Source organism: Aspergillus pseudodeflectus (genome assembly GCF_044049435.1).
Source record: "Aspergillus pseudodeflectus strain CBS 756.74 chromosome Unknown BJX68scaffold_6, whole genome shotgun sequence".
In the NCBI taxonomy this organism is placed as follows: Eukaryota; Fungi; Ascomycota; class Eurotiomycetes; order Eurotiales; family Aspergillaceae; genus Aspergillus; species Aspergillus pseudodeflectus.
In genome coordinates, this window is record NW_027263782.1 from 697956 (window position 1) to 710996 (window position 13041).

Consider the following 13041-nt stretch of genomic DNA (forward strand, 5'->3'; position numbering starts at 1 on the left):
CTGTGGACGGCGTCTAAATTGCAGGACCGAAGACCGAGACAGCTGTTCCGACGTGGAGAGGAACCGGCCCCGGCCCACTCGAATGGAGCTTTCGCCAGGCGTAGCCTTGATACGAGGTACCGAATACAGGGAACAAAGTATAATAGAGAGGTATAATTTGTTTACGTAATCGATAACGTAAGGTCATATTCAAAGGGCGTAGAAAATAACATTCGATGATGCTACCTCGTAGTTATCAAATCGAGGATCGGACGGATGTTGGAGCATGACGGAGAAGGTTGGAGTAAGATAAGGTTCTTGTGGAGGTCAATGGCAGCCCTTTAATCCGTCCTTAACACGGAGCCCTCACATTATCCAGGCTGTGGAGTTAGAAACGTGTTTCGGTTTATACTGTAACGGCCAAAGCAAGGAAGTGGTTACACGCAAAACCCCTTCTCCCCTGCTAGAGGTGGAGAAGCGCTTAAGGGGCAGTTCGTGAAGGTCGAGAGAAGAGGTTGAGTCAAACAGCTTATACAGGATCCTTCTTGATCCTATGAACGCTCACCACAGGTAAAGGATCAGATGCAGGGATCGTAATGAACCGCATGTTATAAAGCTAACCCATAGTCATGCACTCGAGGATAAGAAGGATGCTGAAGCTTGAAGCACAAGTTTGGGACAACATGGAGTAGGTCACTAACAGCCCTTCGCTTCCTCTTCGACAAGACTAAACTAACCTGACATTGACACCTGCTCTACCTTTACCACACGCACAGGACCCGTGCTAACAAAGATAATCTGATAGAGCTGGGACACAACCTATCCACTATACGTAGCATAGACCTCCCCCAGCGCCGAAAGCCCATTCCCAGCGTCATTGACGAGGAACCCAGGGAACACACCAAAGTACGCATACCGCTCCACATAATCCTGCGCATCAAGCCAGGGCAGAACATTCTGCAGGAACGAAATCTGCTCCTCCTCGGACCCACTCGCCGCGAACTCGGTGACCCAGATCGGACGGTGATACCTGTCGTAGAACTGCTGCACGTGCGATTTGAATCCCTCGGGGTCATTGTTCGCGTACCAATGGATTGCCACAAAGTCGATAGTACAGCTGTTGCAGTGCTGGAAGAACTGGTCCATCCAGCCCGTGCCCATGTTCGGGGGCGGGCCGTTGGTCACGGCGGGGGTCGAGATGCGCACCTCGCCAGCGAACGGCTCGAGGTACGCCAGGTGGCCGGCCGCAGCATCCGAGGGGGAGATGTTGGCCTGGGAGCCGAGGTCGGGCTCGTTGAAGGAGAGGATGTTTTCGACACCGGCGGTCTGGACGGCCGCAGTCCATTCGGGGCTTAGCGAGGAAGGGAGGCCCCAGAGCATAGGCGAGAACTCGTGGGAGTTGTCGAGCCCGTTGCGGTGGATGGCCCAATTGTAGCCCCAGGTGACTTGGTCGTGGCCGTTGAAGAGGTTTGCGAGGGCGGCGTCGTTGTATGCGAGGCCGCGCTTTCCCTGGGCCAGGGCAAGGGCTGGCCCGAGGGAGAGGAGGGCAAAGGCCGTGGTGGTCTTGGAGGCCATGGTGATGAAAATGTTATACTCTTGGGAAGGAGATATGGAAATGATTTGGTTATGGGAAACCTGATGTTGCGGGTTGAGTTGTTGTCTGGGCCGCTGGCATTACGCTTATATACATTGCCTATGGGAGTGAGCCTGGCGAGTATACTGCGTTGTCGTCAAGGACCCGACAACGGGAGATTACCAGTGCCTTCCATATCAAGAGTAATCAATCCCCTACAGTGCGACGGATACTCTAGAAATCCCTCTCATCACCAAGGACGGCTGGTATTGCCCAGCGGAGTATCGGCGACGGCAACCCGCGAAATGAAGCAAATGGGGCACCCAATACCGAGAGTAGATGAAACACCATCGCTCAAGAGTGATATTATTCTGTACGTGTGTCAGGGAAGGATTACTATTACCCCGCGCTTTAAGACGTTGGCGGTTTAATTCTATTTAGGATGCACCCCATACGCCTCCTGGAGCATGTCCGCCACCACCACCCCGCTAATTCTCCAAGACGTGCAGGTTCTTCACCGGCGCCTGCTCATCAGATAAGACATGCGGGGCCCCTCAATTAATTGCAAGGGGTGTAAAGCCGCGGAGTCTCGGACTGCACCAGAGGTTGCGCCAAGCTGGACGCGATGGTGGGGAGGGATTCCTGTGAATGTCACTTTGTGGATTCTTCTTCATGACTCGAGGTCATGCTCTCTAGTATAGCATTTCGGCAGACTCTCTTTTGCCATGCGGATATTCTCCGCCTTACCGCGAACAAAAAGAGGAAGCAGGCAGAACATACCATCCAACAGCGGTCCATCCGTATAGATAGACATTGTGAACTTCACTTGAAAAACAAGACAATCGCCCACGGAAGACAGGGCTCCTCACCCACCATCTTCTGCACCCTGTGCCCATCCCGCGCTCTGCGTCTACTGTCCACGATGCCGTTCTTCACGACGCAGGCCTCTGCAGCGTGGCTTCTTCTTGCCTCTGTCTGCCCCTCCCTCGCCTTCTTCAAGGTTCCCTGCAGCACGCCGCTGGTCATCCAACGCGCAGACCCCATCGTCCAGCCGGGAATTGCCTCTGCCCATGTTCACACAATCATGGGCGGGTCCGGCTTCGGCTTCACCATGGACTACAATATGACTCAGACCTCGCGGTGCAACTCGTGCTCCGCGGTAGAGGACAAGTCCAACTACTGGGTCGCTTCGCTGTATTACCATGCGGAGAATGGAAGCTTTACTCAGGTGCCGCAGAATGGTGGTGCGTTGATCTACTATGAGTATGCCGAAATGTGCCAGCTCTATGGTTCAGCATCATATCTAACATCCCTTCCAGACAGCGTCCCGACCCAGCCGGCGACGGTACCATCGTCGCACCCCCCGCAGGCTTCCGCATGGTTGCAGGTAGCCCCTTTGACCGCAGCTACAAGGACACCATCGAAGCCTCTGCGCGGACCTTTGCGTGCCTAAACTACAACGGCCCCGCCACACCCCAGACCAACGCCTTCCCCACAACCAACTGCCCCAACGGGCTGCGCGCACAGGTCTACTTCCCTTCGTGCTGGGACGGCGTGAATCTGGATAGTCCCGACCACCGCTCCCACATGGCGTACCCCACCCAGACGTACGATAACGGGCCATGCCCGGCTAGTCACCCAGTCAGGATTATTTCAATTTTCCTCGAGGTCACTTGGCATACCGAGCAGTTTGCGGATATGTGGTATGGAGACAAGCAGCCGTTTGTCTTTTCATTTGGGGATCCCACGGGCTATGGGCTGCATGCTGATTTCGTGAGTACCCCTCCCCTTGGATTCCGCCGAGCATTCATCGCTAACGCTGGACCCATTTAGCTCAACGGCTGGGACATCGACGTCCTCCAAGACGCAATCAACACGTGCCACGACGGCGGCGGCGATATCCGCAAGTGCGAGCCCATAACCATGCAGCCTGACTATGTGACAGATGGGTGCATCCTCGAGCGTTCAATCGACGAGCAGATTGAGGGGTGGCTTGATGAGCTGCCGGGATGCAACCCGATTCAGGCGGGACCCGAAGACGCGAAGCCCGTTGCCAACTGCGACGCACCGAAGCTCGGCGATCCCGTGCACTACTACACCGATCTCACGGGCAGCCACGACTTTGAGTGGGTGGGGTGCACGCAGGATAATGTTGGTGGGCAGCGGGTTCTGACTGGCTCCTCGGGCGGGATTAGCGATATGACGCCTGCGAAGTGTGTTGAGAAGTGCGTTGCTGATGGGTATACCTTTGCGGGCGTGGAGAACTCGCACGAGTGCTATTGTGGGAATGGTGTCGCTGAGGATAAGATGCCTATGGTTACGCCTATGGGGAATTGTCTGCGTCCCTGTGCCGGCGACAGTCTCCAAAACTGCGGTGGGTATGGGTTTATCGGCCTGTACCGCAAGTGCGGGGGTGGCTGCAGCAATCTGCAGTATCCCGTGGTCCCTCACTAGGTTCTAGCCTGGCGGGGAGAGCTTCAGGGCTCAGGGAGACCCTGTCGGGTGATGGCAACTTCAAAACCATTAGGGATATGGATTTACACAGTGCATTTCATGATCTTGATACCGGCTGTGTTAGCTTTCTTCTCTGTTGATCGCCACGCCAGGTACTATAGGCTCCTTACAATCAATTGGTGCCTCGGTATCCACCCATGAGCTCCGAGTCGTAGGATATTGAAATCTTAGTATCGGCTACGTTAGAAGCGAGAACAGTTCCTATGGTGTAGAGTCACCACACATTCACCTTCACCCGTAATATCTACCTACTGCAGTATAGGGTATTCCTGCCCAGTCACTGAGCATCCAATCCGCCTTGGTTAACCGAAGGTACCCTCACATAACGGCGAACCGGCTTACATTCAAAGTCAGCTCAATTATTGCTGCGCACCCGGACACATAACCCAAATATTCCCCCTTCCCCACCTGTGCCAACAAGCTACATAAACGAACCTATAACCTACCCGGAAGAAACCCCCCGACCGTTGTGGAGACCCAATACTCGGTGAAAAAACCGGCACAGACCCATGCTCATGACCAGGAATCAAGGGCACTACACTAGGGCCGGGGTCGGCGCATCCATATCGCATACGTACGCAGTGCATTAGTCGATTGCGGGGTTTCGGTAGCAAGCGCCGGGGCGCATTTAGCATGTCTTGCTTTATTCCTTCATTTTCCCCTCACCTATATGATTGGCTTTCTCGCCCGCGGATTGTCGGCTTTGCTGTTGAGGCATGAGCGCCACGCAATCAACACGAACGACGCTCGGACTCGCAATGTCGCAATGTCGTGCCACGCCCATTATAGCCGCTTTTGCGTGGGGCAAAGCCTCCTGGGTCTTCTTCGTTGACTCGGGCAATTGGGAAAATGGCCACACGCCCTCTGGTGACGGGAGTTGCTCGACTTTCAATTTGTTTATTAAGGTCGTCAAGGGTAGAGGAAGTCAGCTTAAGATCAGCAGAGTGTTTGGGCCAGAAGTCATCGGATAGTTTACCGTGGGGTTTTCACATCAAATTACGTTAGAACGGTGTGTGTCCTCCGTTGTATGTTGTGGTCAGCTGGGCTGTGAGTCCCGCAACTCTCTCTAGTGACTGTTACTCTCCACCACCTTTCCTACATTCTCTAACCTTATCTAACGGCGTACCGAAGTACATCAAGATCTCTTTTAGTGTAGTTGCAAGTTCGATATTTCCTTCGCGATACTCCGCGGACCCTGTGGAACTTGTCACTTAGTATATTTATTGAAAGTAGTATACTTATTAGATCTTTTCTATTATCCTATCAATCCCTTAGCATCCTTTAGCTAGTAGGTAGGACGCGTACTCTGGCCGCAATCATCTTCACGATGGAACTTGCATGCATAGACGATGCCCTTATTTCAAGGGACAGCGCATCAGTACGTGCCTCATCGCGCGGGGACCCTGCGCCCTCTGCACGAGATGTCGCACCGGATTTTATTATCCCTCGAGTCGAGGTATACTACCCCAACCCAAACCGCGAGGTAGTGGTATAAATACCACGTCTGCTTTACCAGGACAACGAGCATCCGCTGAACTGCCGTGCCGCGACTACTTCCGTTTACTTCGGGACCAGGCGAGGCAAGAATGCATATCCGCTCTCTTCTCACGCCCCCCCTCCTGGCGCATGCAAGAGCCATATTGGCAGCTCAGGGCATCCCCGCTCAACCCGATGGCCACTACGCGCGACTGGCCAGCCGGCAGGTCAGTAAGTGCTTTTGTTTCCTATGCTCCTCTTGTAGGGGCATTACATTTTTGAGTGTCGTACTGACAACCGCAATGCAATATTGACGTCGAGAGCGATGCCGACGGCGGCCAAATCACACTCTACGGCGGCTGTGGGCTGGACATCGAGAGTACAGAGGAAAAATTTGACAGAGAGCGCTACGGTTCTAGGAGAGAACTCAGCCGTGACTAAAGGAGATGCATGCATTTTGATGTATGGAGATATATATCAGAACAATGAAGCTATCTATCGAGGGAATCACTACATAGAGCTAAATGACATGAAAGAAGACATGTGTGTTAGAACCTTCTGTGGAAGACAAAGGATCGGTATACCTCGTTTCATAGATATGGTTGAACTATGGCGGGGAAAATGGGAGTTTGCGGTATGGTAGTTTTCGTATATCTGCCCTGCTTCGATAGTTTCGGTGTAGTTAGTCTCTAACCCGGCGGTCTGTTATAAGTGGCCTGGATCTATTGGATGAATGGATATTTGAATATCTGACCTACCAATACCGATGCTACCATCTCCTCCTGAGGTATGGGAACCGGACCATGTCTCAGCGTGAATCAGATTGGTACTAATCTCGACCAGGCCCGAGAACTTAGGCCCCTTGCCGACAGCCACAAGACGTCGATGGACTAAAAGCGCAACTATTACATACAACCGTCTCCTAATTTGAATGCACCGCTAGCAATATAATGGAATGAATACTCAGAGTGGGATATAATAGTCTAGACACGTTGGATACAGGCTTAAGCTGGTAACCACAATCAATAAAGAAAAACAGCTTTGAAGTTCGGTCAGATACGTAGTAATAGCCAGTTATTGGGGCCTCTGCATCCCAGCGTATCCAGCAGTGTAGAGATCAGGAACTCTGTCTTACGTTAAGCAAATGAAGATGTATCTTAACTAGTTAGAAAGGGTGTGCTATCACTAAGATTAGAAAGATGACCAGAATAAAAGGTATCATTAATTATGAAAGCCTATAGACAGCAGGTGTCCTATCGTCCGTTGAGAGTTCATTTGCTTGGAATATAGACTGAGGGAGAAATCCAGCACGGTTTGTACTAAGTTTATATCCTTGGATAAATCGGCTTTTTGGTCCCAGTCCAGGCATATAGGGACAGCACAATAAACAGTAAACAATTGTCTTAAGCTCTCTTCAATGTCCAAATTAGCATGAATTGTAGGATGGACAACATAAATAAGCGCAGCAAGGTCTCTAGTTCTTACCATTACACTCGCACTATAGCAGGACTATCAATCTAGGCCTCGCACTTGGGGCTACAAATGGGACACTCGACAGAGCAGCTACAGATATCTAAGCTGCACCACCAACGACACGTAGAGACATAGCCTCACTCCCTCTTCTCCTTAATAGGTCCCTTTAACCCAGTATCCCTCCCCAACCAAAGACCTCCAGCCTCAGGAATGCCCAGCATTAACCAAGAGCGGCCTTTCGCGAACAACCCAATCAAGATCAAGGTCCGCAAATACCATACCCTCTTCTGTTGAAGATAGATCAGTGGCGAGCAGTCGACCATCAGGCGCATAGATCCGCGCATTCCCGCCGCGCGGCGTATTGAACAGTGGTGTGTTTTCGAGACTGAATTCTTTGACGCCGGCTACGGAAATTATGGCTTTGCTGTGCAGGGTGAAGTCTTGGGCTTGCATACTGTAGACGCTGGATATTGAGGGGATGGCTGATCTTGAAGCCTAGTGATGGATTGATAAGCTGAGAATAAAGGTGCCCGCAGTAGTAACCCATTCGAAGCTTAGCTTACCTGCCCTAGACAACGAGAATGGTGTATGTCCATCGCCACCAAGAAACAGCACCACGGGCAGCCAAGCAGAAACATGGATCTGTTCTCCCTGTAAGTATGTGTTGAAAGCAAGGAGGGGGTTATAGTGGTCCTAGACAGCGTCAGCCCCCCTCGTGAGACACGACGACAAATCACAATGGGCGGTTATACTCACAAGAAAGCACCCCAACCCTGCCCACCGCGGTATCTGCAGTATTCTCCAAAGTAGGCCTATCCCCGTACCCAAAAACCGTCTTCTCCATATGCACAGGCTTCAACTTGCGCCGTGCGGTGACAATCTCACCATCACTGTTGATAGTGCACTGCCCAAAATATACAGCGAGAGGACTTGCGGCGTTCAGAGTATCCGAGGCAGACGGCAATCGTGTTCTCGGCGGCACAGGCGCGCAATTTGTGCATTTCCTCTGAATTGATGGTTAGCGAGTTGGTGATGTAGCGCGCCATCAAAGCCGCATCCATGATCCGCGCCCAACCCAGGTTGGGCACCCCGGGATGAACGACTCGGAGAAGGCGACGATCTGAGCGCCTTGCGAGGCGGCTTGCGCGATGAGGGAGCAGGTCTTTGCAACTGTTTCCCTGAGGTCGAACCAGATTGGCTCGGCCTGGACGGCTGCTGCTTTGATTGGTTTGGAGGTATGAGTGGAAGTAAGGCACGGTGAATTGAGAGCCGCGGGTAGGATGTGAAGAGCCGACGTCAACTCACGAGCTACGTGAGGTGTTGGCTATCCCTTTATAACCCGACACTATCAAGTAAGGCGCCCCGTGCATGAGGCGAGGTTTCGGTTTCTGTCAACTAAGCCTTGACCGTACGTGGTTGTCGCGTCCTTGTCTTAGTTCCGATTGGAGGGGCAGCCTTCCCGGAACACAGAACGCTTTCACAACTAGAAAGGAGCTGAGGAATTCTAGAACAGTAGCGTCACTGCTCGAATCAGCCGCGTGGTACCGACTCATATCCTACGAGCCATCTACCCTTATTCCGCTAGTCTGCAGGGTGATATCAGCGACTACCTCGCTTGGTACGCTTGTCATCAGAACTATAAGACTTTTCACGAGATGCTAGGCTCACATCCCAGATTATAACCGGCTGGTTGGGGCTGTCAGGCAAGATTTTGAATTTCCCGTCAGCAAAATCCTAACCGGGCCATCGGGGAGCCATTGATATTATTCTGGGCTCGGGCCCCGGGAGCCAGCGCTGCGCAGAATCCTAGCAGCATAGCAATATTCGTTTTTGATGAGATACATCGCTCCCCTTCCGACTGGTAGACCCCGGGACTCTTTCTGATCTGTAGGTAGATGGAGCTAATTGCGTGAACCACCTGGATACCACCTAGACTCCCGCTCCCCCCCACATGATATTCTTGGTAACGCTATGCTGGAGCATAGGACACCTACTGGAGACGGGAGATGCTACACTAATACCACAGTTGGCGACAACATACTCTTCTAAATGTAACTTGGTTAATAGTGCCCCTTGTGTAAATATCGAAAAACCCTCGTACACACGGGCACGACTTTTAAGGAGGCTCAATCCAATGTACTACCCCGTGCCAGTCGGGTAAGCCGTGACTCGTGGGAGCCGCCACCGTTGCATGGTCACATGTGCCGTTCGGACTCATACGACTGAAACCAGACGCCAGTCACTAAGCTACACGGCGGGTGTGAGGCGGACTGCACAGGCCACATGCTGTCTAGCTTGATTAGACCCTGGACAGCAACTAACCAGTTCAAGGTAGCGTTGACTCACAAACGCGCGGGCACACACAACGTTAAAAACACCCCCTCCCCAGATTCACCAAGCAAAACTGCAACATCCCACCCGATCCGATCCATCATGCGGTTCCCAGTCAGTCCATTCAGCCCCCGCAGCCCACCGCAATGCTGCCCACTGTGCGGGATCCCGTTTCACCCCGACGGAAATCCTGAGTTTTCTACTCGTTCCCGCATGGTCCCGCCCACCCCGGCCGCCTGGTCCACAGAGCCCCGCCCGTGGTCCACCGAAGCACGAGCAATGGTCGCGCGAAATGTCGAGCGGGGGGATATTTATCTGAGTGGTCTCGGCGTTGTCCGTGTTATGAACAAGATCTATATTCCCCTGGATGACACGGCATCGTACAGGGAGACGACGCAGATGCATGGCCTGTTAATGTCACGTTGGCCGCTTGTCTGCAATACTCATGTCATTGGCGTCCATGATGCGTGTTGGTCGCTATTGCGGTGCAGAGTTGGCGCATTAGCGAGTGAGTATGAGCTTGTCGCCTCTCTCTTCTATCAGCTTTGTGCTGCCAATCGCGTGCCAGAGGGCTTTGATCTTGGCCTCGAGTATGGTGCCACGCCTCAGACGCGGGAGGAAGCGGAAATGGCGGATCCAGGTCGTATTCCCTCCTTGGACGAGATTGAAACGGCTGCTGCGTCGTCATTGTCGTGCTGGGGCGCCGCAGACGATTCCGCAGCGAGAATAACGGGTCCATTCAGCGAGCTGTCCACGGAGCTTGTTCATGAAGTGATGTCTTACTTATCGCTCTGTGATTTGTCCAATCTGCGCCTTACCTGCAAAACATTCCTTGCAGCGAGCGCCTCCCTCCCACAAACATATTGGCGAGCCAGATTCGTCTCCGGCAACGAGGCGGACTTCCTCTACCCCGACCTCCAAACGACAAGAGACTGGCGTCGCCTCTTTTTCGGCCTCCAACGCTGCCTACACCAGGGCCATCCAGCGCTCATCAACCGACGACGCATCCACAGAGCCATCGAACCAATCGCCGCCCTGATTGAACTCACTACCACCTTACCGGACACACCACACGGCGTTGAAGTGTGCGCCAGACCAACGCAGCGTTCACATCACCCTCTACGGCCAACTCAAAGACTTGAAACGGGGCGGTTTCGCACGCGGGACTTCCAGCTCGAGGGTGCTCTTTCTGCCGCGCTCCCTCCAATTGTCGAACCACTGCGCTTGTTCTACAGCGATCGAGCGGGCATAGGCTTTCATGTTTTCTCTTGCAGAGCGTTTCGGCCGTTTAGGAAGGGGTTCGCGATACGCAAGGGGCGGATTGGGATTTCTACGCTGCGAATTGGGACCAGAGGATATATTTCAGCCGTGAAGTTCGTGCCCTCGAATGAACCGGACGACGCATATGCTAGTGTCCAGCAGGTCGGTTTTCCTACTGGAGAGGAAGAGTGGATGGAGATACCGCATGACTCCCGTCTTGGCGGAGTTGAAGTTGCTTTTCGTCCAGAGGGTCTCATCGGAGTCAGATTCCAGATGAAAGATGCAAATACTTCGCCTTGGCTTGGCCAGAGTAGCGGCAAAGAGGTCAGCCGGGGTATTTTTACGATCCCAACACGCCTGAAAGAGTGTGCTCTCCTTCTCAGCTTTGACGTGAGCACTATGATAGTAACTTTCTTTCCGCTGTACTAACCTGGAGTAGAGATATAAAATCGTTGCCCTGGGACCCTGCGTATTCACCGACCGTCGAAATGAGCCCGCGCCATTACAGGGCCTCCTGACAGACCGTAAAAGCCTCGACATCGAGAAGTACATGTGGACTCCACATCCTCCACTCTACACGGGCCTCACTGTTGGCCCTCTTGTCTCTTGTCGTTCTCCCAGGCGCAGTGGCAACTACGACGCCATCGTAGATCCGCTCTGCAACATGGACTTTGGCGGCCCCGGTGGCTCCCTCCTCAGTTCGCTGACCAGGCTCGTTTTCCGCATGGAATTCGCCATCCCCTTTGTCGGTGTCGAGTGCCACTACCACGATCAGCCGCCAAGGATATTCGGTGACACCTCCCCAACAGCGTGTGAGCTTTCATTCCTGGTAGATGGCGCCGCTGGGGAACGGATCACAAAGCTTGACCTGCTGGCTCGTCGAAAATCAATATCTGGCATACAGGTACACTACTTCCACTGGTCTCCTTGTCACTCTGAGCTGTATTAATTCAGACCGCCATGAACAGCTCTCAACCAACCACGGACGCACCATGCCCTTCGCAACGATCCAGGATCTCGGCCCCTCTGAGACTACCGCCCTGCCTAATATTCCTGACGGCGAGGTGATCACAGGTTTCATTGCTTCCCGGCCGGTCAGTTATTCTGTCGTCTCCATCCCTTACGTCCCATCTGGGATGCATGGCATTTTTTTCTGGACTACATGTGATTGTGCTTCCGTTGCTAAACTTCATATAGGAGGGCGGCCTAAACCCATCAGGATACGCCTACATTGGGCTTCAGACCCAGCAACCACACCAGCCCCTGCCTTCCCCTACTACCACACTGTACAGACCCATTCCAGTCCCCGCAGAGGAAGCCGCCCGACGCACGTCCCATCTTGGACAGCGAACACCGATCAGTGGAGTAACCGATTATACCTTTCACACCTGGGCCCCTCTCACCAACATCCGCAGAATCACAGCGAGTGCCGGCATCCAGGGCCGTTCGCGCTCCGAGAGAGATATATCGGGGTTGATGTTTGAGTACTATGACGATACGCCCAGTGTCATTGTGGGACAGTGGTTTGTGCCGCAGCCGCATACGGCGGTGGATATCGAGCCGGGTGAGCGCGTGGGAGAAGTCAATGTCTGGACGAGGAGGGAAGATAGGCCGCTTCCTGGTTGGTATTCCAGTCGTCCGCTGGTCACAATTACAGGGATTAGGATATATGTCCAGGCGTCTACGGGCAGTTCACGCACCCTTGCATTTGCCGCTCCTGGAATAGACATCGCAACTCTGGAAGACGAGAGTGGGTGTTCGGTGCACTGGAAGAGGGCTGGCGCGGACCATGGGGATGAGCATAATATTGAAATTGTATGTGGATGCGAGGTTATCATCTCTATAGATACTACCTTTCTCTCTCTTTCTTTTCTTGCTGTTGGAAGTTTACTGCCTAACACTACGCTCGCCAGACGACGCTCGCCTGGGAGGTATCTCGCAAACAGGACTCGCTCCATACAACCTGCTCTCTATGCTGAGGAGGACCACACCTCTGGCAGTCGGACTTGATATTGGACGTGATGTTCGACATTGAAACGACCAGATGGGCTGAGGATCTTATAGATTCCACCCAGCCTTCTCCCTTCTTCTTTGTTTTCCGACCGCGTTTGGTGCGAACCTTGGTTAATCTAGGGCTGCTCTGGCGGTTCTGCTGTTACTTTGTGGTAAATATGGTGGGATAATTCTAGTGGAAAGTTCAAGGTTATGTACGTTAGTATGGAGTCAGTGCGAGATAGCACGCCTTGCACTTTCAAGCAGATTCCGGATCATTATACTTATGTGGACTTTAATATACTGGATGACAGACATAATTCCGGTTGCATGAGGGTTGTGACCCCCGGGTTTTAATTGGTGGACTGTGTCGCTTCGCTCCAGAGGAGTATTACTCAGTTGTGGTAGGGGAAAGTATGCCGTAGGCCTATCAATATCATTGG

The 13041-nt window shown here is 52.9% G+C and overlaps 4 protein-coding genes across 4 annotated transcripts; 2 read left to right on the top strand and 2 right to left on the bottom strand.

Annotated features, from left to right (window-relative positions):
• Positions 1-798: 798 nt before the first annotated feature.
• On the bottom strand, positions 799-1554 carry BJX68DRAFT_263160 (glycoside hydrolase family 128 protein; the record flags this gene model as incomplete). Its single annotated transcript, XM_071044615.1, has 1 exon — positions 799-1554. The coding sequence occupies one exon, from the start codon at positions 1552-1554 to the stop codon at positions 799-801; it is 756 nt and encodes a 251-aa protein (XP_070903128.1).
• Positions 1555-2474: 920 nt separating this feature from the next.
• BJX68DRAFT_263161 (DUF1996 and WSC domain-containing protein) lies at positions 2475-4006 on the top strand (the record flags this gene model as incomplete). Its single annotated transcript, XM_071044616.1, has 3 exons — positions 2475-2815; positions 2872-3325; positions 3386-4006. The coding sequence occupies 3 exons, from the start codon at positions 2475-2477 to the stop codon at positions 4004-4006; spliced, it is 1416 nt and encodes a 471-aa protein (XP_070903129.1).
• A 3213-nt stretch (positions 4007-7219) lies between these two features.
• Positions 7220-8385, bottom strand: BJX68DRAFT_253081 (carbon-nitrogen hydrolase; the record flags this gene model as incomplete). Its single annotated transcript, XM_071042659.1, has 5 exons — positions 7220-7510; positions 7631-7708; positions 7782-7919; positions 8091-8233; positions 8328-8385. The coding sequence occupies 5 exons, from the start codon at positions 8383-8385 to the stop codon at positions 7220-7222; spliced, it is 708 nt and encodes a 235-aa protein (XP_070903130.1).
• A 1063-nt stretch (positions 8386-9448) lies between these two features.
• BJX68DRAFT_263163 (F-box protein) lies at positions 9449-12585 on the top strand (the record flags this gene model as incomplete). The annotated part of the gene is made up of 5 exons (XM_071044617.1): positions 9449-10996; positions 11046-11510; positions 11575-11700; positions 11804-12421; positions 12520-12585. The coding sequence occupies 5 exons, from the start codon at positions 9449-9451 to the stop codon at positions 12583-12585; spliced, it is 2823 nt and encodes a 940-aa protein (XP_070903131.1).
• Between the last annotated feature and the right edge of the window lie 456 nt (positions 12586-13041).